The sequence below is a fragment of the Ogataea parapolymorpha genome, chromosome VI (genome assembly GCF_000187245.1).
Source record: "Ogataea parapolymorpha DL-1 chromosome VI, whole genome shotgun sequence".
NCBI lineage: Eukaryota > Fungi > Ascomycota > Pichiomycetes > Pichiales > Pichiaceae > Ogataea > Ogataea parapolymorpha.
This window is the reverse complement of record NC_027861.1, coordinates 209,813-234,533: the sequence shown is the minus strand read 5'-3', so window position 1 is coordinate 234,533 and position 24,721 is coordinate 209,813. Positions and strand designations below refer to the sequence as shown.

General features: G+C 43.4%; 14 protein-coding genes across 14 annotated transcripts; 6 read left to right on the top strand and 8 right to left on the bottom strand.

Moving 5' to 3' along the window:
• Nucleotides 1-33: 33 nt before the first annotated feature.
• Nucleotides 34-2,826, bottom strand: HPODL_01229 (uncharacterized protein; the record flags this gene model as incomplete). The annotated part of the gene is made up of 1 exon (XM_014077731.1): nt 34-2,826. One exon carries the CDS (start codon nt 2,824-2,826, stop codon nt 34-36), a length of 2,793 nt encoding a protein of 930 aa, XP_013933206.1.
• A 77-nt stretch (nt 2,827-2,903) lies between these two features.
• HPODL_01228 (Ankyrin repeat-containing protein YAR1) lies at nt 2,904-3,470 on the top strand (the record flags this gene model as incomplete). The annotated part of the gene is made up of 1 exon (XM_014077730.1): nt 2,904-3,470. One exon carries the CDS (start codon nt 2,904-2,906, stop codon nt 3,468-3,470), a length of 567 nt encoding a protein of 188 aa, XP_013933205.1.
• Nucleotides 3,471-3,579: 109 nt separating this feature from the next.
• Nucleotides 3,580-4,413, top strand: HPODL_01227 (Eukaryotic translation initiation factor 2 subunit beta; the record flags this gene model as incomplete). Its single annotated transcript, XM_014077729.1, has 1 exon — nt 3,580-4,413. One exon carries the CDS (start codon nt 3,580-3,582, stop codon nt 4,411-4,413), a length of 834 nt encoding a protein of 277 aa, XP_013933204.1.
• Nucleotides 4,414-4,467: 54 nt separating this feature from the next.
• Nucleotides 4,468-5,913, bottom strand: HPODL_01226 (Membrane-associated RING finger protein 5; the record flags this gene model as incomplete). Its single annotated transcript, XM_014077728.1, has 1 exon — nt 4,468-5,913. One exon carries the CDS (start codon nt 5,911-5,913, stop codon nt 4,468-4,470), a length of 1,446 nt encoding a protein of 481 aa, XP_013933203.1.
• Nucleotides 5,914-5,981: 68 nt separating this feature from the next.
• HPODL_01225 (Signal recognition particle subunit SRP68) lies at nt 5,982-7,658 on the bottom strand (the record flags this gene model as incomplete). Its single annotated transcript, XM_014077727.1, has 1 exon — nt 5,982-7,658. The coding sequence occupies one exon, from the start codon at nt 7,656-7,658 to the stop codon at nt 5,982-5,984; it is 1,677 nt and encodes a 558-aa protein (XP_013933202.1).
• A 69-nt stretch (nt 7,659-7,727) lies between these two features.
• Nucleotides 7,728-8,144, top strand: HPODL_01224 (uncharacterized protein; the record flags this gene model as incomplete). Its single annotated transcript, XM_014077726.1, has 1 exon — nt 7,728-8,144. One exon carries the CDS (start codon nt 7,728-7,730, stop codon nt 8,142-8,144), a length of 417 nt encoding a protein of 138 aa, XP_013933201.1.
• Nucleotides 8,145-8,147: 3 nt separating this feature from the next.
• HPODL_01223 (Peroxisomal membrane protein PEX6) lies at nt 8,148-11,558 on the bottom strand (the record flags this gene model as incomplete). The annotated part of the gene is made up of 1 exon (XM_014077725.1): nt 8,148-11,558. One exon carries the CDS (start codon nt 11,556-11,558, stop codon nt 8,148-8,150), a length of 3,411 nt encoding a protein of 1,136 aa, XP_013933200.1.
• A 132-nt stretch (nt 11,559-11,690) lies between these two features.
• On the bottom strand, nt 11,691-12,887 carry HPODL_01222 (uncharacterized protein; the record flags this gene model as incomplete). The annotated part of the gene is made up of 1 exon (XM_014077724.1): nt 11,691-12,887. One exon carries the CDS (start codon nt 12,885-12,887, stop codon nt 11,691-11,693), a length of 1,197 nt encoding a protein of 398 aa, XP_013933199.1.
• Nucleotides 12,888-13,207: 320 nt separating this feature from the next.
• HPODL_05285 (uncharacterized protein) lies at nt 13,208-16,645 on the top strand (the record flags this gene model as incomplete). Its single annotated transcript, XM_014077723.1, has 1 exon — nt 13,208-16,645. One exon carries the CDS (start codon nt 13,208-13,210, stop codon nt 16,643-16,645), a length of 3,438 nt encoding a protein of 1,145 aa, XP_013933198.1.
• Nucleotides 16,646-16,664: 19 nt separating this feature from the next.
• HPODL_05284 (uncharacterized protein) lies at nt 16,665-17,495 on the top strand (the record flags this gene model as incomplete). Its single annotated transcript, XM_014077722.1, has 2 exons — nt 16,665-16,710; nt 16,744-17,495. The coding sequence occupies 2 exons, from the start codon at nt 16,665-16,667 to the stop codon at nt 17,493-17,495; spliced, it is 798 nt and encodes a 265-aa protein (XP_013933197.1).
• A 41-nt stretch (nt 17,496-17,536) lies between these two features.
• HPODL_01220 (Cytochrome b5 reductase 4) lies at nt 17,537-18,058 on the top strand (the record flags this gene model as incomplete). Its single annotated transcript, XM_014077721.1, has 1 exon — nt 17,537-18,058. The coding sequence occupies one exon, from the start codon at nt 17,537-17,539 to the stop codon at nt 18,056-18,058; it is 522 nt and encodes a 173-aa protein (XP_013933196.1).
• Nucleotides 18,059-18,096: 38 nt separating this feature from the next.
• On the bottom strand, nt 18,097-19,788 carry HPODL_05283 (uncharacterized protein; the record flags this gene model as incomplete). Its single annotated transcript, XM_014077720.1, has 1 exon — nt 18,097-19,788. One exon carries the CDS (start codon nt 19,786-19,788, stop codon nt 18,097-18,099), a length of 1,692 nt encoding a protein of 563 aa, XP_013933195.1.
• Nucleotides 19,789-20,292: 504 nt separating this feature from the next.
• Nucleotides 20,293-22,266, bottom strand: HPODL_01219 (copper-containing amine oxidase; the record flags this gene model as incomplete). The annotated part of the gene is made up of 1 exon (XM_014077719.1): nt 20,293-22,266. The coding sequence occupies one exon, from the start codon at nt 22,264-22,266 to the stop codon at nt 20,293-20,295; it is 1,974 nt and encodes a 657-aa protein (XP_013933194.1).
• A 190-nt stretch (nt 22,267-22,456) lies between these two features.
• Nucleotides 22,457-24,439, bottom strand: HPODL_01218 (copper-containing amine oxidase; the record flags this gene model as incomplete). The annotated part of the gene is made up of 1 exon (XM_014077718.1): nt 22,457-24,439. The coding sequence occupies one exon, from the start codon at nt 24,437-24,439 to the stop codon at nt 22,457-22,459; it is 1,983 nt and encodes a 660-aa protein (XP_013933193.1).
• Between the last annotated feature and the right edge of the window lie 282 nt (nt 24,440-24,721).

Below are 24,721 nucleotides of genomic sequence, written 5' to 3'. Positions count from 1 at the left end.
GATGCTGGGATTCTATGTACGATTTATATAAGGCTAATGGATTTTGACGGTCTCGCGGAATGTCTGTGCAAATTTGTCATCAACGAGTGAGAGCACCGACAACGCTTGTTCTCTAGCTAGGTAGTCATTGTCCGTTTCCGCTATATATTTAAGTGTTGTATCGAGTTTATCTCCATACTTTCCCAAGAGTTGTAGTCCATCATTGGTCGAGAGAATGTCACTAACGAGCACGATAGCAGATCTCCTTAGCACAGCATAATCTGTGTTGGTCTCTAATTGTAAAATACCAAACACGCAATCCATAATGTCTTCCATATGGTTTAGAATAGCAAGAGGATTCTTTTTGCACAATGACCCAAGCAACGACACTGCAGACATTTTCATCGTGACTTCATTGTTCGAATCTTTCCTCACGATGGCCAAGGTCGTTCCAATTATCGGACCAGCATTCTTAGAAGCATTTCCAGAAAAGTTGATGTATCGGAGGATCACCTCACCAACTTTCAGTCGTTCATCTATATTTATCTTGGGATTGGAGTAAATATTGAGATAGTTGCCAATCAAATTTTGGTCGAATCTTAATAGTTCCTCTAGTCCTCGAATGGCGTTCAAATAAACAAAAGGTTCGGGATCTTTGAGTTGCAACATGTGTTGATTGATAACAAACGCCAAAGATATCGCCGGTGTTTGAGATACCACCAGTTTTCTGAGAAGTTGAAGCCCATGGACTCTGATAGGAGGGGAATTGTCTGCAAGGTTCTTCAATGCTTTTTGTCTGATTACTATATCTTGTTCTTCTTTCGTAACAGTTTCCGCCTCTTTTGTATCAATTTGCGACATAATGGTGCTCAAGCGTTGGGCTAAGTCTGGATTGACAGTTTGTAGCGCTGATTGTATGTTTGATAAAGTTTTCAAAGATTTTGACGAGAGTTTAGAGTCGCTGATGATGGTGGATAGTATTTCAAAAACAATTTTGAGGTTTGCGTTGTTGTCGTTTTCTTCGTCATCCGAATCCTCCTTTTCATCAACGAGATTCAAAGTCTCTGAGTGAATTTTCTTTTCATCTTTTATAACCGAGTACAATAATTCCAGAGTGCTATCAACCGATTTAGTCAAGCTGTCTTTGAAATTGTCGCTCAAATATTCAATCAACTTGAGGTTTGTCAGCCCAAAAAATGGATTCTCATCATCTTTGGTTAAAAACCTTTCGTCGGCATTCAACCAGGCTTTTAGGCATGCCAGAAACACATATTGCACCTGATGTTCGTCGATGGCACTCAGTTTCTTCACCAGTTCCCCAAAAGATGTTGTCACAAAATCCACACTGTCGAGTATATCGAAATGAGTTTTAGTTGCGAATTTCTCTTTGATATATGTTAATCCATTTTCTCCCGAGCCAAATTCCCACGAGCTCCCATTAATTGCCATCAAATTATTCAGAAGGATATTGAGAATTGTGTAGTTCTCGTCTGGCCTTGCCAGTACGGATACAAAAACTTTCTCAATCAAACTGTAGTCTTTAGAATTTTTGCGTTGGTAAAGCAAATATGACCAGAACGGCACAGTTATTGGCTCGAACATTGTTTTCACAAAGTCCTCGTTGCCAGATGTTCTCGTGATGGAAAGTACTACATTGAAAGCATTGTTGAGCTCCACCTCACTTGTGAGCATTATATTCTCATCGTCATTTGAAAACTCCCTTGTATCGGGGTTGAAGATGTTCCATATCCGTTTGAAAACGAAATCGCGCACGATAAGGGGATTCTTGGCATAGAGCTGTTCCAGAAGCTGAGTCACAATAGACACCATAACTGGCCAGTTCACATGAACTAAAATGTTGAATAGTTGGTTTCCGATATTCTGAAGATATTCGATTTTAGTCAATCTTGATGGCTTTGTGCTAAGCAGTACTCTGAGCACTTCATCAATCTTGGCAACATCAATAGTCTCGTTTTCCCTTAAACCCATTATGACCTCGATCAAAGACTGGACCCCATTGTGCGCCCTCTCAACGACAAGGTCTGCCAAACGATCGATAACGAAATTTTTGAACCATGGTTCTAATGGTTGTGATATAAGAGTACCGTAGAGTGAAAATAACTGATACGTTGACGAAATAGACTCCAAGAACTTGAATTTTGATTGATAACTTGGCTCTGACTTAGCTAAAACGATGCAACAAGTCAACGCATCTGTATATCCTGTGCCGACAAGCAAAAGATTTTTCAGGTCGCTATCTGTTTTATAAATTTCTGTGAATGTGTTAACAATGTCTTCTAGGATGGGTTTACCTTGCGGATAAGGTACCTTGACCACTTTCAGGGGAATCTTGAAATTCTTTAGTCTGCGCTTTACTAAAGGTAAACCTATTCCGGGTGGTAAACAAGTATACACACCCTCTATCACAATAATGTTTACCACTTTGCTGACAATCTTCATATCGTATAACGGAATGGCTATTATATCTGTCTGGTTGTTGCGTGGGACAAGGCTATGAATTTGGAGCAAAAATTCCAAGAGCTGGTGGATGACTAGTTCCCGCCTCCTGAGCTTGTTGTCAGTATGCTTCTCAACATTTAGCTTTGCATACATGTCGTCAATCGTATTTTGACTCTCATGCGTGCCAACGAAGTCGCTCACCTTATCAAATAGCTTGCCAAGAGGTGTCGTCCTTTTTCGCACATAAGTTGGGTCTGCCCTGAACCCTTTCAAATCTTGTTTGATCTTTTCAATATCCATCAGATTGCTGCTGCTTTGGGCATTCTTCTGGCCATTACATTCTCCTTCCGAGCCCTGATTTGAAGAAGCCATCTGCAATTTTGCCATTAAATAAATTTTGGCAGACGATCTAGTGTCAATAAAAAAAAATTCAAAAAAAATAGAGCTTCGATATTCTATCCAATATGGCTGACTTGCAAAAGACGCTGTCCCAAGAAGAGATGGATGACATCATATACGAGGCCAGAGCGGGGGATCTTGACTCTTTGAAAGAGATCTTCGAGAAACATGTCGATCCACAAACGCTATTGACCATCAAAGATGAATACACTTTAGCTACCCCTATACACATGGCAGCGGCGAACGGACATGACCAGGTGTGTCAATACCTTTTGCGACTGCTTTCTAAGGGCGACGCACAAAACTTAGTGAATAAACAGAATGAATCGGGAAATACCGCGCTGCATTGGGCAGCCTACAATGGGCACACAGAGACAATTAAGGTACTTTGCGAGTTCGGCGCAGATCCATTCCTGAAGAACAAGTTCAACCACGATGCTATTTATGAGGCAGAGAAGAACAACAAGTCTGAGGTGGAGAAGTACTTTTTGGAGAAATTTGATATCCAGCAGGACGATGATGAACCGGCTCAGAAAGTCCAGTACAAGGAGGGAACAGAGATTGAGAAGGCAACGGAAGAATCGCGTGAAGTGGAAAGTATATGTAAGGGGCTCAAGGCTAATCAGCTGTGAATAGATTTATTTAATGTTACGTGCTACCGTGTCGCGCTTACCCGGCTTTTGAGCTCCGAAAGTGCTAATGCTGAAAAATTTTGTAACGATAAAACTGCAGAATCACAGTATGTCGGAAGATTTAGGATTTGATCCATCGCTAAAGAAGAAGAAGAAGGTTAAGGGCAAAGCCGATGCTGAGGAGGCTACTACGCCATCTGAGGAAAACTTGGACGAAATGTTCTCATCTCTAAAAAAGAAGAAAAAGAAGACAAAAGAAACTGATACCCCAGAACCAGTGGACGAGCTCGTTGATGGACTCGAAGGGCTCAAACTGAAGAAGAAGAAGAAGAAGAGCACTAAATCCAGCGAAGCAGATGACTTTGACAAACAATTGGAAAAGGCTGGTATTCATGCTGACGATCAATCATCTGCCTCAACTGAACAACTACAGCAATCACAAACACAAGACTCTCTCAGTAATACAGTTCTGGCATACGAAAATCTTCTTTCAAGATTCTACAGCATTCTCAAAGAAAAGAATCCTGAATTGGCTGGAGGCCAGCAGTCCAAGCTCAAGATTCCTCCTCCTGAGGTGGCCAGAGAAGGTAATAAGAAGACTATGTTCGCCAACGTGCAGACGATCGCTTCTGTCTTGCAAAGAAACCCAGAGCATCTGATTCAATATTTGTTTGCAGAGTTGGGTACTTCAGGTTCTATCGATGGTGAGAAGAGACTCATCATCAAAGGAAGATTCCAGGCAAAGAATATTGAGAGTGTGTTGAGAAGATACATTCAGGAATATGTTATCTGCAAGACTTGCAAATCTATGAACACGGAGCTCAAGAGAGAAAGCACCAACAGACTGCACTTCATTGTGTGTCGCGCCTGTGGTTCTACCAAGTCGGTGTCGTCGATTAAAACTGGTTTCCAGGCTCACGTTGGAAGAAGAAAGAGAGTGTAGATTACTATTCAATAATGGTGATTCGCGTCATATACGTCATGATTTTAACATTTCCTAATTCACATCTTCCCCTTGATGGTATTTGTCGTTGATGTATTGCATGAAGTCATCGTTCAATCCACTAACGACATCAACATCTCGCAACTGTTTGAATTTCTTGTAATTGAAATACAAGTTGACGAAGTCTTTCAGTACGACAACTACGATGCATCCAATCAAGTTTCTCAGGAACTCCGCCTCATCTGGTGTGTTGATGTGCTTGTTCAAAAATTCGTTGATGTGAGGTATTCTGGACATCAGATGTCTGCTGACAAGCTCTCCTAAATATGGCCATGAGAGGGTGGATGCTAAGAAGAAGTAAAATTGCGACCCCTGGAAAACCTTGGAATAGTCAAACTTGAAACAATTGACTAACTCCCGTCTAAGTCTTGATAGATGGATTTTTCTGATGATTGAATTAGTAGTCAACGCTCTGAATAATCTTTGCAATAGCCCTGACAGTCCAGAATCCGTTGGTATCGAAGACTCTGTTTCTTTCTCTGCTTCTAAATACGCAAACTCCTCCCTATTTTCTTCTTCTATGCGTTCTAGTTCTTTCAGCGACAGCCTGTCGGCTATAAAACAGGGCTGAACTTGCTTGCACCATCTGTAATACAATCTGTTAAGGGTCAAGCTGTAGATTGCCCTATAAAGATATTGGAGAGGTAAAGTCAACAGTAGAAACTTCTTTGCCGGATTATCCTTCAGATCCTGATAATCCCTATAAAGGAGCAAAGGAAAGACTCTTCCAATCATATTCACCGGGCCAGTACCCAGAACGTTCATCCTCATGTACACCAAGTATAGTGGTATAGACGCGGTAATGATTAGAAACTTTGGTATAGGAATCAGCCCTTTTTCCAAAGCGGAGACCAGCGTTCGCGTTGTGGTGTTTTTGACATCAAAGAGAGAAAGTTGCACACTTTGTGGGGTCACCATTTGCATGACTCGAAGACCCGTTGCACTGAGACCGACTAGAAAACCCATGCTGACGGAAGCGACCGACGATGATATCACGGTAGAGGAAATCCCCACACGCATAATGTTGGATATACCGGCGTCGATGGTCTGTCTTATATTCAGAATGCGAGAATTCGGTGTCTGGAAACATAATTGACGTTTGCATTGAGGGCAGTCAATGAAGACAGTGATAATCTCCGACTTTTTGATAAGAGGCAATCCGAAAAAAAGACTCTGTATGTTGTAGTTGAACATGAGAGTACCTGGTCTAGAGTTGGGATCACTAGATCCAAAGCCATCCTCCTGTTTTCTTTTCTGGAGATCAAGACTGGAAACCCACGATAAGAAACACTTTCGGTGCGCCACCAGCGAACATTTGCAGGGCTTCACCCAATCATTAGATTCTTTGCGGTTACAAAATGGTGCGAGTTCGTCTTTTCCGGCCAAGCATATGTAGCATGCGTGGCTGGAATCGTTATCCACTGTTGTAAGTGACTGCATTTAACAAGTATTACCAAGAAATTAAATTTGCTTTGACCTATTTTTTTCTATTACATAGCTAGACATCGTTAACGTCCAAATAAGCCAAAGAAGCCGGCTTTCTTCTCCGACTTCGAATCACCGGCAGACACCTTGGACAAATCTGAGTCGTAGCCTATATAGTTGAATGCGACGTCAAACAGAACAGGCTTCACTCCCACAGGTTTAACCCTTGCATCGAGATCGGCTATTTTAGCGAGTAACTCCTCGTTAGTCAGATCTGGGAATGCATCGACATTATCAATCAGATAGTCTCCAAGAAGAGGCTTGTGGTTTTCTTTGGTGAAGTACATGGTCAGAACATGAACTTTTGTGAACAGAGAAGTAGACTCAGATCTGAACTTTTCAATCTCCTCGTTGTTTGGAATACCTCCCTCAAATTCCTCCTCCAACGGTTTCACCTCTTTGAGGATTTCCACGGTCTTATTAAGCAATGCGAGTGACTCCGCATACTTGTTGGATATCAAGTAAGACTTAGCTAACTTGTATGCTTTCAACGCAGAGAAGTACACTTGCAGCGATACAAGGGAAGAGTGGAGGCTCTCGTTATGGGCCACGCCTGAAAGCTCTGTGAGTTCTTTGAATGATGATATGACATCTTCGTATAGCTTGACACATTCCTTAGCGTTTTCCAAAAACGCAGCTTTCGAAACTGTTTTTTTCTTGTTTAGTTTCGCATTCACTCTGTTCAGAAGGGAAATGTTTCTTCTAATTCTGAGGAGCAGTTGGTGGTAATCGATATACGTCATGATCACGTATTTGTCCTGATTTTCATCGTCATCGGATTCTATGCCACCTTTCAATGAGCTCTTGTGGGAGTTCGATGCATCAGTCCACAGTAAAAACGACCTGTCAAACGATGCAGGATCAGTCTCCACCACATTCTTTTCCTCGGTTTGTGCTTTGGTGATGGCTCTAGCAAGATCCAAATCCTTCAGCGGAGCACTAAATTCGAACCACGAAACTGAATCGACCAGCGTGGTCTTGGAGATAGGCTTGAGAACGTCTCCATCTTTGGCCTTCACCATATTGATAGCCTTACTCAAATAAGTAATGGTGTCTTTGGTGGCATATGTCTTTGAAAATTGGAGGAGATCTGGATTTCTGTCGTTCTCCAGTTTCAGTGCACAAATTTTCAACTCAGAGTCAATGTATCCCTCAATGATCTGGGTGTACAGGTCAGAAGTTTCCGTTTGAGACAAGTACTGCAATGAGCAACGAGCGACCGACAAAGCGAATGCGGCCTCTGCCCATTTGCTGCGTGAAAATGCCAAGCGACCTTCAACATAGCTGGCTAAAATTAGAATTGCAAGCAACTTGAGATCGTCTTGCTCGTTCGCCAGCAGGGAAAGTAAGTGCTTAGCATGTTGACGAGCTTTTTTCAGTTTGGATATGGTTAATGTCTTTGTGGTTCTTGAGTACTCAATCTGGCCATACGTGATCTCTTCCACAAACACAAGGTCTCTTTCAATTAGATATAAAAGAAGATCACCAAATCTGGTGTCCTTTTCGTAATCCTCCGGACTAATCGAGGACGTCTTTTCTTTAGCCCTATAGTTTTTCGTATCCTTGGTTTGAATTTTGAGTGCACGGCGGAGCTTTTGTAGTCTATTCGAGAGTCTATGCCTTATTTTTGCATAGTCTTCAGTGGAGCTTGGAAACGATTCCAAGCGCTCACCAAAGGTTGAAATTAGCGGAGACTCCATGATGAAAGAAAATGAATGAACAATATTTTCGTCCACTATATTTTGGAGCTTGCACTACTAAGTCGGGGCATGTCAGACAGGTGGATAAGCCTTTTGGGGAGCGAACTTGAGCCAGCATTGCTTCAAAAAGTTGGCTTGGACATCAAAAACTCAACGAAGGTAGTTCTCAGAGACTGCGAAATTTACAACTTCTACGATGCTGGGGTCAGCTTTGTTATAGTTAACAATAAAATCGACAGTATTGATTTCTTCTTCAGGAACAAGTCGTTCAGACCGTGCCAGTTGGCTCTGCCTTATAATCTAGATTCACAATTTACCGGAAGGCGTTTGTTGGAGGCTTTGGGAGAGCCTTTGGAAAAGGGTGGGGGCACCTCATCGAACATCAATATCTGGCTCAGATGGAAAAATTTACAGGTCGAGCTGGATGATAAGAGTTGGGAAACGGCTAAAGACGCATTAATGAAGTCGATTACCATATTCAATTAGACACTAGTCATGTGAGATTACGATGTCGGCCCCATCAGGTACTGCATGCATAATCTCTTGGGTCTTGCCCCCCTCAAAGTTCTCGCGCACTGATAGATAATGCTGGAGCTCTTCTGCCGAAACTGACGGAACCAGTTCATCTCTGGCTTTGGCAAAGTCCTCTGATTTCACCAGTACTTGTGTGTCCTCGGGCTTTGCGATGTTATCAAACCAGGACCGCGTGCTAATCTTATCTCCTTCTCCACGGCTACAATTGTATTCATTAATCTTCTTCTCCACTGCACCAGCAGTTCTAGTCATGGCGTTCAGCATGGCATCGGAGCATAAAGCATAGAAATCTGCTCCCGTATATGTGAAAGGACAGGTTTCCGCGATTCTGCTGAGGTCGACCGCCGGGTCAAGTTGGAACTTTCTTGTCAGTGCTTGGATGATTTTAGCTTGCTTTTCATGAGTGTCGGCAATACCCAAATAGAGCATTTTATCAAACCTTCCTGGGCGCAAAAGGGCTTCGTCCAGCAAATCTGGCCTATTAGTGGCACCAACGACAAATACACCGTCTCCTCCTTCGGCTCCACTCATGCCATCTAATTCTGCTAAGAGTTGGGAAACGATACGATCCATCACTCCTCCAGAATCCCCCTGATTTCCTCTCTTAGGAGCAACCGAATCCAGCTCGTCGAAGAAAATCACACAAGGTTTCGCGTCGCGAGCTTTTTGAAACACTCGCCGCACATTTGCTTCGGACTCTCCAATGTACATATTCAAGAGCTCTGGGCCTTTAACCGAGAAAAAGTTGAGAGCAAAATTGGTAGCAATAGCCTTCGCCAACAGGGTTTTTCCTGTCCCGGGAGGCCCGTAGAATAAAATACCGCTTCTTTTCTTCATTCCTTTACTGAATAATTCGGGATGTTTGAGCGGCATCTCAATCGTATCCAGAATTTCATCCTTTACAACGTCCAGTCCTCCAACGTCTTCCCATTTGACGTCCGGAATTCTAGGAGCGCCGATCATGTCGCTGAATTTGTTTCTGGCATCATTAATGGATGTCTCAAAATCCTCAGGTGTAAGTTTGATAAGTCCACCATTGAAGGATAGAAGCTGGTCCCAATTGACCCCTTGTTCCTCTGAGAGCCTTTCAAGCCGCTCGATTGCAATAGCGATTGTGTTGTCCACGATAGACACTAGGTCGTTAGCAGTCAATCCTGCGCTTTGCAGTGCCAATGTGTCAAGGGAAACGTCTGGTCTTAAGACCACAGGTGTTTTGTCCTTAGCTTTCATATCGTCAAGCAGGTCTGTCAAAATCAGTTTACGTTCTGGTTCGGTGGGGACATTAATATTAATGTCAAATTTGAACTTTGACCTGATCAGCTCCGAGATGGCATCAGCGTCATTGGTAGACCCAATAAATATGGTGCCTTTGGATGTATATTCGTCAATTAGTTCAGCAAGCCTTAGCGACATAGAATCTTTCTGTTGCTGATTAGGATCTGGCTTTTTTGCAAGTGCTTCGATATGCCGGATATAAAGTATAACCGAGCAACAACTATCAACAACCCTGTCAGACTTGCCCCTAATCGTCCCAATGGTCTTACTAACCGATGACTGGTTGAGAAGATCGTACGCATCTAGCTCGAGAAGATTTGCTCCAAATTCCGTGGCAATGCGTCTAACAAGTGTTGCCTTGCCCACACATCTTGCCATGCTGGAGAGGAGAATTGTAGTTTGCAACCTTGATCCATTGTTGCTGTTGTCTCGGATACGAAAGGCAACACTGATAATCTTTCGTAACTGGTTAGCATAGGGAAATGTGGGCACGTTCGAAATCCTCAAGCAAGGATAAGCAAACTGTCGAGGAAGCTCAAAATAGTCTCTCAACTGGCTGTAGGATATGCCATCGCTCAGAGGCACTTTGTCAGAGCAGACTCCAGACTGAATCATTCTTGTTTTGGCGGGATCGATAATGTACTGTTTTCCCGCTACCAAGCTCTTGCCATCATCCGTCTCAGTAGTCCCGTCTGTGATTTTAAACCAGGCAAGCTCGTTAGGTATTCCTTGCGGAATGATCGTAGGCTGAGTCTCGTCACCAGATGCATTGTACGTGCTGAAAAGGGACTTCGCCAACACGGTGTCTATTGGCACAGGGATATATTGGTCTTTCACAATAACCCGGTGTTTCGATTCAAAGTATGTCTTAAGGTTTGACAAGAATAAATGCTGCATTGTTCTGTCAAGAGTTATTGGAGATGCAACTCTTGCAATTACCACCTCTTTGGCCACAGGGACATGATTTTCGAGTTTTTCGCAGACGAAGTCGCCATTTTGCCGTTGACTCGCGAGTCTCTTTACAAAAACTTTGCGAGGGTTCCCGATACTGTTGAGAAAGACAGGCGAAAGATACAGTTTTTCCGGATCAAAGTCGTTTGGATCTGCCAGTGAGAAAACCCTTATGGTTATCTTTTCCCTTGCACTCTTATCACATGCGCATACAATGCCGGCCCCACAATCACAGGTTTGCAGCTGCACAAGATCACCACTAAAACAGCCAATTTTCTGTAACACCGAAGAGCATACGCAGGCAAAAAGCTGATCATCCTCATGATCGAATTCGTGTGATGATTCCAGAATGTGTGTGCAGTCCATCAGCATGCTGTACTTTAGGAAGCCAATTTGTAGCTCCAAGGGCTGAAGCGTCAAGTTACTGAATATAGAGGTGTCATCAAATGTTAGATCCCCCAAATCAAGGTTGGAAACGGAGAAATCCATAGGCGTAGATATAGGAATCTGCGAAGGATCAGGGTGAGACCCATTGATATTTGTGTTTAACCCTCTCTTAAGACCTTCCTGCTGTTTCACGATCACCAAGTTGGTGTCTAACGATAAGAAACCTTGGTCAACAGGCTCACAATGAATAATCTCGCCATGCAGAGTTTTGAGAAAATCGGTTTTGCGAATCAAAATGTGGCCCACATTGGATCTTCTTTCGCTGGCAATGATCTCCAGCAGTCGCTCTTTAGAAAATCCTTCAAGAAGCCGGTAGACGTCATGAGGGAAACTCATAATGACAGACGTCAGCGACAACACTTTTGTCACGGGAACTACAATGCACTTTTCCAACGTGAAATCAGATCCATACTTGCTAGAGAGTCTGGGACTATGCAATCCAATACTGTCCTGTGGAAGTTCGCTATCCAACTCTGCTCTAAACAGCTGGGACTCGACAAATATCGGGCTGCCTAGTAACTGAAGCGAAACGAATCTCGCTTTATTGTCTGATAAGTCGCCATAGATAAGCTCATAAACTTGGCTGTTCAAGCTTACATATTCCGATTCGTCGTCAGAGTCCAGAGCCAGCTGGATTTTAGTCCTGACGGGTCTTGCATATGGCTCAACAGGTGCTTCCACAAGACCAGGCATTTTGTAAGGAATAATTCTCCACTAACACAGATTTAATGAAATAGCCTCCGATACTTGAGAGAAGTACACAGCCTGAAAAATATTATAGATATATATATATACACTTATAGGTTTATTATACAATATGCGCTCTCACTCATCATGAGTGTTGACGACAGCTGCCGCTGCAGCCGCCACCGCCGCAAATTCATCAGGGCATATAGTATTCTTCACATCTCGACTGGAATCAGAATCAGAGGAATCATTGTAATTTGGAGAGCCCATACTCTCTGACTTGTTGCTCTGAATTATCTCCTGTTTCTTATCGTTGGTCAGCTTATGAGCCCACTTCTCTCTGACTGCAAAATCAAACAGACTTAGACTACCTAATGCGTCCTGAGCGCACAGACGCTGTTCTCGGCTCCACATCTCTTTTTTCGCTTCGTTGGACAGAGTCATCCAGTTCTCGTATGCGGTTTTCAGTTTCTCTTTGTAATCATCAATCCCCAAATTGGCCGATAAGTACGGTAGGCGCTTGCGTAATTCGGGATCTGAGTCGAGGTGCATGATCAAGGTCTCATGCGTTTGAAAAGTTGGAGGATCATGAGGCCAATCTTTAGGAGTAAGGAAAAATAACACCATACGTGGAAACGAAGGATGTGCAGTCAAAGAAGGGGTGCTTATGCTCTTATAGAATTGTAACTGTGCATTCTCCCTTACTCTGTAAATCTTGCTTTGTGTTCGTCGTCTTTCTCTATTTTTCAACTTCACGTAGTCTCTCCTATTGTACAGACGGGCCCGTTCTGCCCGGCGCGCGCGAACTTCCTCAGGATTACCGCGTCTAGCGACATTGGAGCGAATTCGTTCGATTTGGTCTGCTGGATGCATTGGAGACCCTTTGCGGTTGTCCAAGTGTCTCCCGAGGGACCCCGGGTGAGCAAAAGTCTTACCACAAAACCGGCACATCTTCTTAGGGTCGACATTCTCGGGAACTTCCAAAAGACGGAACGAGTTGTTTTCGTTAATGTGTGACGACTTATCTGATTGTTTATCATCGATAGCTCGCCGAGTCTCTTGGTACGCTACCACCGCCGCTGCAGCCGCATTAATGTTTTCCTGAACTTGCTGTTTGGTATCTTCGTTGGCAATAGAAGGATCTATGTGGAAGTCTTCGTTGTTGAGAGACGATAAATCAACGCCAAAATTGTGTATTCGGACGTCATTCTGCACATCGTCAACGTAGTTCATATCATTGAGGTATTCGTTGACCTGGTTGTCAAGTGCTTGGTGGTCATTTTTATGACCGTTCGCGGTTCGGCGTCGCTTAGGAACATCGCTCGAAGAGGACATTGATATACTATCAATATTTATTGAACAATATTATTATCAAAAATATTTACATCCAAATCTGGCTTAAGAAAAGGCAGGGTCTTTACGATTGATTTCGTTTTGACTCTCTGAACCGAAAAGTACAAAATCCAAAGCCAGCTGTTGATGTCTTGCCAATGTAAGAACCGAAATTAAGCTGCTAGCTACGACCGAGCTAAGGATCTCTCCATTCCTCTTCTGCACCGCCTCTGTGGCTAACAATGTACAAAAAGTAGTTGCATATGTTCAGCCTGAAAAAATATGTACATTCTTGTTCCTGAATTTAGATACACTTGAACCTTATGGATGCTATCGCATCACTCGACCCACTCATAAAAGCAGTCTACTTGATGTATAAGAGCGACCCTCAATTCCTGAGTCATAGTATTGCCGAAATTGTGGGGATTTCTGCGATGGATGTGAAAAGGAGAGTTTCTGATCAATCCACCAGCTCTAGCGGCTCAAAAAGCTCAAGAGGTTCCAGGGAGTCAAAAAACTCTAAAAAGGGAATACTATACCGCTCACGTGCTCCTAACGAGAAGCCCGAAACGTTTTTCATTGAGCTGGTAAACAAACTAGACTCACTCGCTAACGGCTATGATACAGAGATAAAAGATTTGGGTATGAGCACCGATGAAGAGGAAACATTTATCTCAATGCTGCTAACATTCAGGAACTTGTATAATACGGAGGAGCAGGATATTAACAAACTGGTCAACGATTTTCAGATGGTGGCAGCGAAGGAAATTCACTCGAGAGATCCGTCCAATGCAGCTGTTCATCTCGTTTACCTTGCTCGATTTATTGACTACCTACTGATTTTGAAGTCGTCTAGTCAGCAGAAGGACATTCTCATAGCCCACAGGAATGAGGTTTGCGCTAAGAAATTTTATCCTCAAATGAAGATCCAAGATTTACCAAAATTTGAGGTTATCTCCAGGGTGTACGGCGTCGAGTTTGTGCATTTAAATAATCGTGTTCTGGCTTTGAAAGGTGAGTGCCGTGAAGTCGACATCATATACGAATTGGAGATAACGGACACAAAACGTCATTTCAAGGAGTCTGACTTTTCTGATCCGGGCGACTATCGTGAATGGCTTCAAGGTAAGACGCTCTTTTTTCGCAAAGCTTTGGACAGGTTTCAACAAGAGCGAATTCACTTTAACATAAGTAAATCTTTTCCACGCGCTGTGAGTCCGAAAAACCGGTACCAGACATTTAATTCGGTGCTTGACGTTTTTATGAGTGGTTCAACAATGTGCCCTGTCTGCCAGGAGATCATTAAGGATTGCATGTTTGTTTGGCAGCTTGATGGCTACGAGGTTTTTATGTCGGTCATCAGAGCTTACCTTAGAAGACGTGATTACATTGACAAAGACGACGCGTTGAAGCTTGCAAGAACCTTACTGGATTTCAGCGGACTTCCATTCAAGCCAGAAATATGGCCCATCCCTATCAAGTCGCAAATTGGCATCACAGAGAGTTTGAATACCCCGATCGTGCAAAGAGTGACCCCCCTTATGAATGAGCTATTTAATCCTACTACTTTGAATGAAATCGTTGCCAACCTTAAGGAGGTTCACCGCACAAGCTTCTTTGGGATTCCAGAGCACACCAAATTGATGATTACGCAACATTTTCCGATTTTATCCAAACAGCGCTATAAAGCAATGATATCCAATATTGAAAAAGACCCGATCACACTGGAGAACGTTTCAATGCTGCTAAATTATGTGTTGAAAGATTTACAGTATTTGTCAGATAAGATACCATTGCAGTATGATACTTTGTGGGATTTTTGGACTATTAAGTACGATCTTGCAAAAAGAGCTCTTACCGATGCTAAGAGAATGGTAAGCTCACTTGTCACCGAAACCATAATGGATGCCTCCGGGAAATGGATCAGAAAATACAAGACGCCCACTGACACCGAAAATATGAAGATCATTCTGTCATGTATGATCCGAATTCGGGACTTAGCCCTATTTCCTTTACAAGACTACTCCAAAATTGTGGAGCCGTACTTCTATCCTGACTATTACTCACAGTGTCAGGATTGGTGCTTGGCTATGATCGAGGAAGCTTCCGCAATACTACAGACAGAGACCTACGCATTCAAGGGTTCGTATTACAGCAAAAACATCTATTCACTTTTCAACGTATTCCTTCGTTATCTGTCCAAAGTGGAGCAATTGAAATGGACAGACAAATTACAAAATGCCAGTCTTTTTACACTGGTGTATGGAACCATCTCTAACGTTTTGAATGAATATACTGAGCATTGTACTCGAGATATCATATCTCAGCTTCAGGAAACAAATGCGTCTTCTGTGAGCCCAGTGTGCTACGTGAAGATAAACAACCTATACGCCATACTCCAAAAACTGGACGACATATTCAGCGACGATATAATTGAAACCATGTCTTCCGTAATGGAATTGTCAGAGACAAAAAAAGGCAGCAGATTCGTTGTTTTGAAGGTCATGAGTGCAGAGATTTTGAATGGTACATTTGCACCTACTTCTTACGTACAGATCTCTGGCTGTCTTAATCAAAGAACCAGAGCCATTCGGGGTGACTGGTTCCCTCAATGGCAAGAAGAGTTTTCTGCGATCATTGATAATGAAGGCTCGCAAATAATAAGATTTGAGCTGGTTGCCAACAATAATGTGGTCGCCAAATTTGCATATGACTTAGATTTACACTCCACGAATGTTGGAACCGAAAAGACTCTCACATTAACAAATAGCAACCTTATTAGTTTAAAATGGTCCTACTGGCATGAGAATATAATGCCTGACCCTCTGCATTTGAGCGGGATGACCCGAGCTAGATTGATTGCGTCAACCCAAAGAATAATACCCTTCCTAAGTTTAGATATTTGTGAGAGAATCAAGAGTCTGTTCACCAAAGCTGCCCTATTAGAAATGAAAGCAACGAACCAGGAAACATATAAGATTGGTGATTTTCTCAAAGCAGAACATAACCCTGACCAGATAATAGATAAGAGCGTAGTCGAAATTTGTGACCAGATTGATATAAAGGTGTCTCAGCTGAAGCCCGTTTTGGATTGCTTAGCTATCGATGATTTGATGGTTTATATTTGGTCTCAGATAGTGCGTTATGCCACTGATCTAGTCATACCCTCACCTGCATATCTCAGAAAGATACGAAGCAAACATGATGATATATGCTCAATGATGGAATCAATGGGTACTGCACCTGTGTCACCAAAAACACTTGCAGCAGACGATTTTGAGCGAGTTGTTTCCTGGGTCTATAAACTGTTTGCTGTGGTTTGTTCCCATTTACCTTCCGAGAAACACAACTCGCTGTTGACCGTGGATTTTTATGGATTCCTGAAATTACGCTCTCTATACCATCTGACTCTATCTGACATACAAAAAGAGTACAAATTATGCGTTGATAGATGTGAGAGCTTGTTACGGTTTCAATTCGGACTTTCTGGTACCAATGTTGGTGTGTCCAGGTCCATAGTACGTCAAAGCACCAAGAAGAGACGCAATGACTTATTGGAAGAAGAGACAAATCTGCAAATGGAAAACCTTGCCTTCACTATGAGAGAAATCTTTTTGAGACTAATGTTTGCGAGAGACGGCCCTAGATCCATTGAGTATATTTGCCGAAGCATGGAAGAATACGATCGACTGACAAATGATATAATAGCCGGAGAAAAAAAGGGATCAAAAAGATCCAGCAGATTAAATAGTCCAATTTAAATATTCAATATAATAGATTATGAGTGCCAAAGAAGTTCTGGACAAATTTCACGAGCAAAGCAAATGTAAGTGATCCATTTCGCGGAACTAACCGGTAGTAATAGAAAAGCAAATAGACAATGCAGATGTCAATACTGATTGGAAATTGATCAGGGACGATATCAATAAGTTCAAACAATGGGTGACCAAGGTATATGAGACTGGAGGCATACCTCAGTACGATTTAAAAAGAATCACTAGCACAATCGACTCCTGGGTATTGTCTCTCGATGACAAGAAACGCACCTTCAATAATAAGAAGTTCAAGTTCAGCTATAAACCAGGCCGAGACAATAGATCGTCCTACGTCGAGTCTTCACAGCCTTCAACTTTTGGCACCCCGACTATCAGTGAGAAAGATGGAGCTAAGTGCATTATAGAAAAGGCACATCAGGGTGTGTTTCTTTCTGAGATCAAGAATTCGGTGATAGTAATTCCGACAAATATGGCTGCCGGAGCTATTACTTTGAAAAACTGTCACAATTCGGCATTCGTGATACATTCTGAGTCGTTTCTGTACGCAGAAGAGCTGACGAATTGTATCATAATTGGAAGAGCTCACCAGATGAGACTACATAAGTCTAAGGGTGTTTACCTTGACATTCAGATCGAGAGCACGCTCAACAAAATCATTATCGAAGAATCGACGTCCATCAAATTCGTTAACAGTCGCAATGTTGAAATAGATGACTTCAATGAGCCTTCAAAAGAGCGTCTGAATTACGCAATGGTGGACAAGCTGGTGAACGAAACGGAAATTGCTGAAATCCAGCTCGAATCGCTCCCCAGCCTAATCAAATCCATAATATAAGGCTGTGTTGGATCCCGAATATTTTTCTATCAATTCCAATCATGACGCCATTGCCGGCGAAGGCTGACATGAGTGCCAAGGAGAAACTCGAACAGCTGAAGAAGCAGCGAGGTGAAAACATAGCTAGACTTGCTGCTCCTCAGAGAAGCTACCTGAGCCCTAATGGTCCAGTGACGCCTAATGTGACACCAACGGTTTCGCCAATGGATAGTATAATGACTGCCAACGCGCGCCGAAAAATTAGCTTGAAGCCAGGACATTCGCCATTAGACTGGGAGACAAAGAAGAAGACTTCAAACATGAAAGGATGCATTGATCCTAGGGATTTTCCATTGCGAGTGACAAAGGAGGAGCTGAACAAACATAATAAAGAGCATGATTTTTGGATATGTCTAAATCACAAGATCTATAATCTATCACCGTATCTTGATTATCACCCTGGAGGTGTTGAGGTTTTAATGAAGTGTGCAGGAAAAGACGGGACATTTCTGTTCAACAAATATCACAGATGGGTGAACTACGAAAGGATCCTAGACGCTTGTTTTATAGGTTTTCTGGTCTGAAACAGCATTAATCGCATTATTGTACATTAAATATAACATTACTCAAACTCAGAACACACTTCTGCCACCAAATCGACAAGTCTCCTATCATACCTTTCCCCATGGTTCACTAACTCAGCATAATGTCGTTTGAATGCAAAATAGTATGAACCTTTCTCCTTCAGGGGCAATGCATCCCAATTTCGTCCTTCGCATCCAGAAAGGCGTTCGTAAAGTTTTTGTGGTGTGATGATCTGGTATCTAAATTCAGATGTGTTCGATAATTCTCTATATCGGCTGTCAAGGAAAAGTCCAAATCGTTGTTTGACGCTCAGATTTCTTGACTCATGTAGTTCTGGATCCGAACATTTCCTTTTCAAATTGAGCTGCTGAAGTGTGTTACGCAAGATTTCGTCTTTTTCGATGTCCGGCTCAGAAAGTTTCATTCTCTGCAACCGCACGGTTTCAGATAATATCGTTGTTTCGTCCATTGAAGATTCGTACCTGTTTTCATGTCTTTCGATGAGAACGCTCTCTCCGGACAATCTACCGGCCATTTTTTCAAATTTATCAATCTTCTCGGTAAAAGCTAAGTCTTCAACACGCTCCGCACTCAATGGTTTGTGGGACTTCGATGGGGTAGATGTTATATCAAATTGATATGAGATGTCTTGTTTTGACATGCATTCCTCGTAGTCAATGACCGACCCTTCTGTCGTATTATCAGTATCAATGTGGTGAGATTTTTCAACATTTCTTGATGTGTCAGACTCTAGCAGGTATGGAACGCTTTCTGATGACTGTGAACAGGCCTCATCAGTTGATTGATCAATAGAGGTCTCCTGAATTTCAGCTTGTTGCTGTAAAGTTCGCTGGATTGGAGAAGAGGTGCCTTGGGTGCTTTCCATCAAAGGGAAATGAGGAACCTGATTTACTGATTTGTCTACTGTGGTGTCCATTTCACTTTCTGTAGTAAACTCGAGATCTTCCTTCGACGGTGAGCTTTCAATGAATTTGCGGAGTTCTGAGTCGTTAGCAGAGGAATAGTCGATCTTGGCTTTCGTCCAGTCTTTTTTATCTAATACCATGGAGTATTCCTTCAAAGATGTCGTCCAGAATTCAACCAGACTCGACCTGCTAGCAGGAAAGTTTGTAAAGATGAGGTTCCGAGTTTCTAAACAGTGCCTAGCAAAGTTTGTTAGCGGCGTGGAGACTTCAAAGAAAATCCCTGGATTATTATTGAGACACATGAGTCGATCTTTGAAAACATCAAAATGTTGTTGTATTTTATCCTTTGGTGGCTTTATACCGGACTTTTCCAGCTCCTGAGTTAGTTTCTCAATTAGATGACCTTTTTCACATGAGATGATGAACACGGATGCCAAAAAATTCATGTCTCTTGACATCTGTATTTTGGAATAGTCTTTGCCTAGCGATTTGAGGGACAACGTCTTTTTGAGTCTGCTGAATTTGAAGAGTTTATTTTCCGCTTTATGTGCTTCCTTGATTGTGCAGCGTAAGTAATCAATGTAATCCGTAGCGGGCTCCATTAGGTATTGGTTCGGAATTTTGAAATGTCTAACGATGTCGTTAAAAGTGGACAGTGCAAGTTCATAATCTGCTTCGGTATACACAGTGCTAAAATTCATAGGTCCATTCACCTTTACACGTTTGGCACTGAGTATTTGAGCATCTTCAAAACTAGCAATTTCGGGAGTTTTTGGAGGTTCGGTCAAGCGTATTTGTGGCATAAAAGGCAATTTAAGGGACACAACGGTCAGCTGTCCAGGGCGTGCCGGGTGCCGTCTAAACTTGTGTGTTCCCAATTTTCCCATAACGTAATCCCCTGGCAACTGTAACGATGAGAGGTGTTGGATTTTGTCGAATGTGCGAATAGATTCAAAATACGCTTGGTCTTTGAAAACATGGAAGGAGCCCAGGCACTTGAAGAAGCGCAACGTGACACGAAATATGAGACATAGTGGATCTAGACTCGTATCATGCGGCGGCATAATGAAACATGCTAGCGACTTGCGATGTAGGTACGGTTTGTTTGGGGCTGGGATGATAGATAGAAAATATTAATGTTTATTCTTTTCCCATTAAGGTCTGCAATAAATAATTTCACATCTCTGCACACGAAGTGATATTTTGGAGCAGGTCTGATACAGCCGGAGCTGCCTCTTCGCTGCCATCCATCAAGTCACAATCGTAAGGTTTCATATGGAAGTGTAGTACTGTATTTATATGATATATTATAAATTAGATTTGCAGCAGGAGGATTCGGCGCCAGACTCTGGGAAGTACTGGGACTTGTTAAAGCTCTGGGTGGATTGAGGCACCGAAAGAGCAGGGTTCTTGTCAAAAAATCCAAAAGGAACAAGGGCTATTTCATGGGCCTCAACAGGCATCACTGGGAAGTCTTCAACTCTTGGGATGTGAGTAAAGCCAAGAGTCGCCCAGACCACTGGGTCGTCGTTTCTGACATTTTCGTCACGTCTTGCCCAAACACCCAATCCAGTGTCTGTTTGGGATTGATTGGTGAACTCTCCAGCAGCGTAGAGTTCGTTATCTCTATATTTGGTAACCCAGACTTGTTGAGTAGCAAATTGAGCTCTCTTGTTGTTGTATGAGTCTTCGTCGGCGAGCAGCATTTGTCTGGCTGGCATCATAATTTTGTACGCCACAGGCTTTTTTGAGATTGGATTGATTTTGTTCTCGTTAATGATCTTGTACGATCTGTTGGTGAACGGAGACTGTTCGACATAGCCTGGCTTTTCAACAACGGTTCTTTCGGTCACGAATCCAACGTTGTATGGGTTGAGCTTAGTGTTCTTCTCCATCCGAATCACGTCGTCGAAAACCACGGTGTTTTCGTAACCGTCAACAGCAGGATCAATTCTGAACGAAAGCATATGCTGGTGGTAAGCGGCCATTACTCTTGGGCCGACGTTGGTGCCCCAAGGAACAGTGACGTCCTTGTCCAAAGGCATGGTGGACAAAATGCCGGTAGCTCTAACGTGGATCCTAATTTCTCCAGCCTGATCGAAAATGATGTTTAACATGTATTCGTAGTTTGCGACGGTAGCAATGGTTTGAACAACAAATTCTCTTCTTCTGGCAATCACAGGAACGTTGGTTCTATAGTTGGTGTGTTTGTACAGTAGTCCTCCATCCTGTTCATGCAAACACACAGTGTTTGGAATCAAAACAGAATCACCGCTAGTGTTGACTCTTCTGCAATCCATGTATTTGATGACTCCCAGGCAGTCACATCCTAGAGCCAGACTGTTACCAGTAGCACCAAACCCGCAGTCTCCCAAGTCAAAGGCTTGTTTTCTGTGGAACGGAGCTCTTGGGTCGCCATATGGCACCGTCATTTCAGACAGCGACAATCTATAGACGACAGATCTGCCTTTGAAGTGGATGTCGTAAATGGCAAATCCTTCTCTTGCAGTCGGTATCACAAAGAATTCCCACCCTTGCCACGAGATCTTGTGACCGTCAACGTTGAAACTTGGCCCCTCAGGCTGCTGAACAATTAGTGGCTTTAGTGGTAGGATAGTCTCGCCGTTGAGATCTGGATGGTACTCCACGAAGGGGAACTCATCCCAAGCCTGCGTCTCGGTAACGGTTTCATCGGCACCTCCTGGCAAGTAGTCCATTCTCACAAACTTCTTGGTGAGGCATTCAAAAACGGGAGAAAACTTGAGCGGCAACGAGTAGTGGTTGGATTCTGGATGAGCAGCGTTGGCCAGATACATGTAGCACTGGATCAACATTCTGTCCTCCTTGCTGTCAGTTCCGTTCATCCAAGGGTCGCAGACGACTCTGACGTGGGAAGGAAGTTTGAGCTTTTCAATCTCTGCCTTGACGATTGGGTGTGTAGTTGCGAGCTGCTCGATTTCCTGAATATCCTCGGCAATCAGTGGACCAATAACACCCTTTGGTTGTTTCTGGTTGGTGATAACGTGTCCATAGCTCACATTCACGAGGGCTTTGTAGAAGTCGAGGCCAATATAGTAGTAAACATAAGTCATTCTCGAGATGTGAGGAAGAGGCTTGCCAGTTCTCTCAGCCTCAAGATATCTGATCATATCCTTTTTTGGCGGATCCAGTCTGTCGATCTGGATGAAATGTGGCTTTTCTGGGCCCTTGGTGGCATCTTTGATAAGCTGGGAAGTGAGCTGGAGCTCTGCGTCGGAAATAGGATCGAAAGGGTGAACCATTTTGCGAATAACGTGTATTTTGGGTCCGCTGCTGGTTTATATATGCACCCCGGAAATATAATTTTTCAAAAAATTGCTAGGACCTTCCCGATAAGGAAGGAGGAAGCATTAGGATAGAGTTGTCAAATTTGAGCTGCTTGCGCTCACTCTTATCTGCTAGAAAGAAAACCATACGGGTGACTAAATGTAGTTACAAACTAGATTTGCAGCAAACCTCTTCTGACGATGCTTCCGGATAGTACTCAGATCTGTTGAAGCTTTGAGTGGACTGCGGAACGTCCAACGCAGGATTTTTATCAAAGAAGTCATTTGGCACAATAGCGATCTCGTGTGTCTCCACGGGCATGACAGGGAAATCTTCCACCCTTGGGATATGAGTGAACCCGAGAGTTGCCCAGACCACTGGATTATCATTTCTGACGTTCTCATTCCTGTAGGCCCAGTTCTTGAGACCTGTGTCTCCCTGTGACTGGTTGGTGAACTCGCCAGCAGCAAACAGCTCGTTGTCCCTATACTTGGTAACCCAGACTTGCTGAGTAGCGAAATGTGCTCTCTTGTTGTTGTACGAATTTTCGTCCGCCAGCAGCATTTGCTTGGCCGGCATCATGATTTTGTACGCAACCGGCCTCTTTGAGATTGGGTTGATCTTATTCTCGTTAATAATCTTGTATGATCTGTTGGTGAACGGAGACTGATCAACATAACCTGGCTTCTCAACGTATGACCTCTTCGTCACAAAGCCAACACCGAAAGGGTTAAAGCTGGTTCCGGCTGGCATTTTTTCAACATCGTCGTAGACGACAGTATTTTGGTAGCCATCCACAGCAGGATCAATTCTGAACGAAAGCAGGTGCTGGTGGTAAGCAGCCATCACCATAGGTCCAACATTGGTACCCCAAGGCACGGTGAGTCCTTCGTCAATTGGCATGGTAGACAAAATACCTGTTGCTCTAACGTGGATTCTGATCTCACCAGCTTGATCAAAAATAATGTTAAGAATGTATTCGTAATTTGCAACTGTGGCGATGGTCTGAGCAACAAACTCTCTTCTTCTGGCGGTGACAGCACCGCCAGTTCTGTAATTCATGTGTTTGTAAAGCAGACCGCCATCCTGTTCATGCAAGCAAACGGTGCTTGGGACTAATTTCGGTTGTCCTTTCGAGTCCGTGATGGAGCAGTCTAGATATTTAATGACACCCAGACAGTCGCAGCCCAGTTTGAGAGTATTGCCGGTTGTTCCAAAGCCAGAATCTCCCAAGTCAAATGCCTGTTTTCTGTGGTATGGTGGCCTTGGATCGCCGTAAGGCACAGTCATCTCCGATAGAGACAATCTGTAGATAACGGATCTTCCCTTGAAGTGGACGTCGTAAATTGCAAATCCCTCTCTAGCGGTGGGCACCACGTAGAATTCCCATCCTTGCCAGGAGATCTTCGAGCCTTCTATCTTAAACGATGGGCCCTCTGGCTGCTGAACAACCAATGGTTTGAGCGGTCTTGGAGTCTCGCCATTGAGATCCGGATGGTACTCGACAAACGGAAATTTGGTCCAAGGTTCAGTCTCAGTGACAAACTTCTCGTCAACTCCGGAAGGCAAATAGTCCATTCTCACAAACTTCTTGGTCAAGCACTCAAAAACAGGTGAGAATTTAAGGGGCAGGGAATAGTGGTTGGACTCAGGGTGCGAAGCATTGGCCAAATACATGTAGCATTGAATCAACAGTCTTTTCTCTTTAGGGTCGTCTGTTCCATAGATCCAAGGATCACAAACCACCTTGATGGATGGTGGCAATCTAAGCTTCTTGATTTCCGCTTGAACCAGCGGGTGCACAGTCAACAATTCCTCTATTGCCGTGACATCCTCCCAAACCAGAGGACCAACAACTCCTTCTGGCTGCTTCTGAGTGGTGATCAGGTGTCCATAGGTGCAATTGACAAGAGACTTGTAAAAGTCGGTCCCCAGATAAAAGTATGCGTAGGTGATTCTCGAGATCTGAGGAAGTGGCTTCCCGGTTTTTTCGGCCTCTAGGTATCTGATCATATCCTTCTTTGGCGGGTCGAGCCTGTCGATCTGGCAAAAATGAGGCTTTTGCGACTGATTGAGGGAGTCCTTGATCACTTTCGAAGTGAGCCGGATTTCGGCGTCGCTGATAGGATCAAAAGGATGAGCAACCATTTTAGCAGGTGATAAGGATGGAAGCAGAGTACGTTTGCACGCATTATATAGAAAATAGCATCTGGGCCGTGATCGCGAATGTGATCCCGAATTTACCCAGTAGGGAAGATAATGCAAGTTGCAGGATTCTTAGTCAACCCTCGCGAAAGGGAACAAAATAAACGGATGCTCTCATCTAGGAAATTGGCGTCCCTGCGGATCCGCTACGGCTATTGAGCAGCATGTACTGTATTAGCGGCTCGTGAAAAAGGGTCTTACCGAATTATTTTAATCGACTGGCTT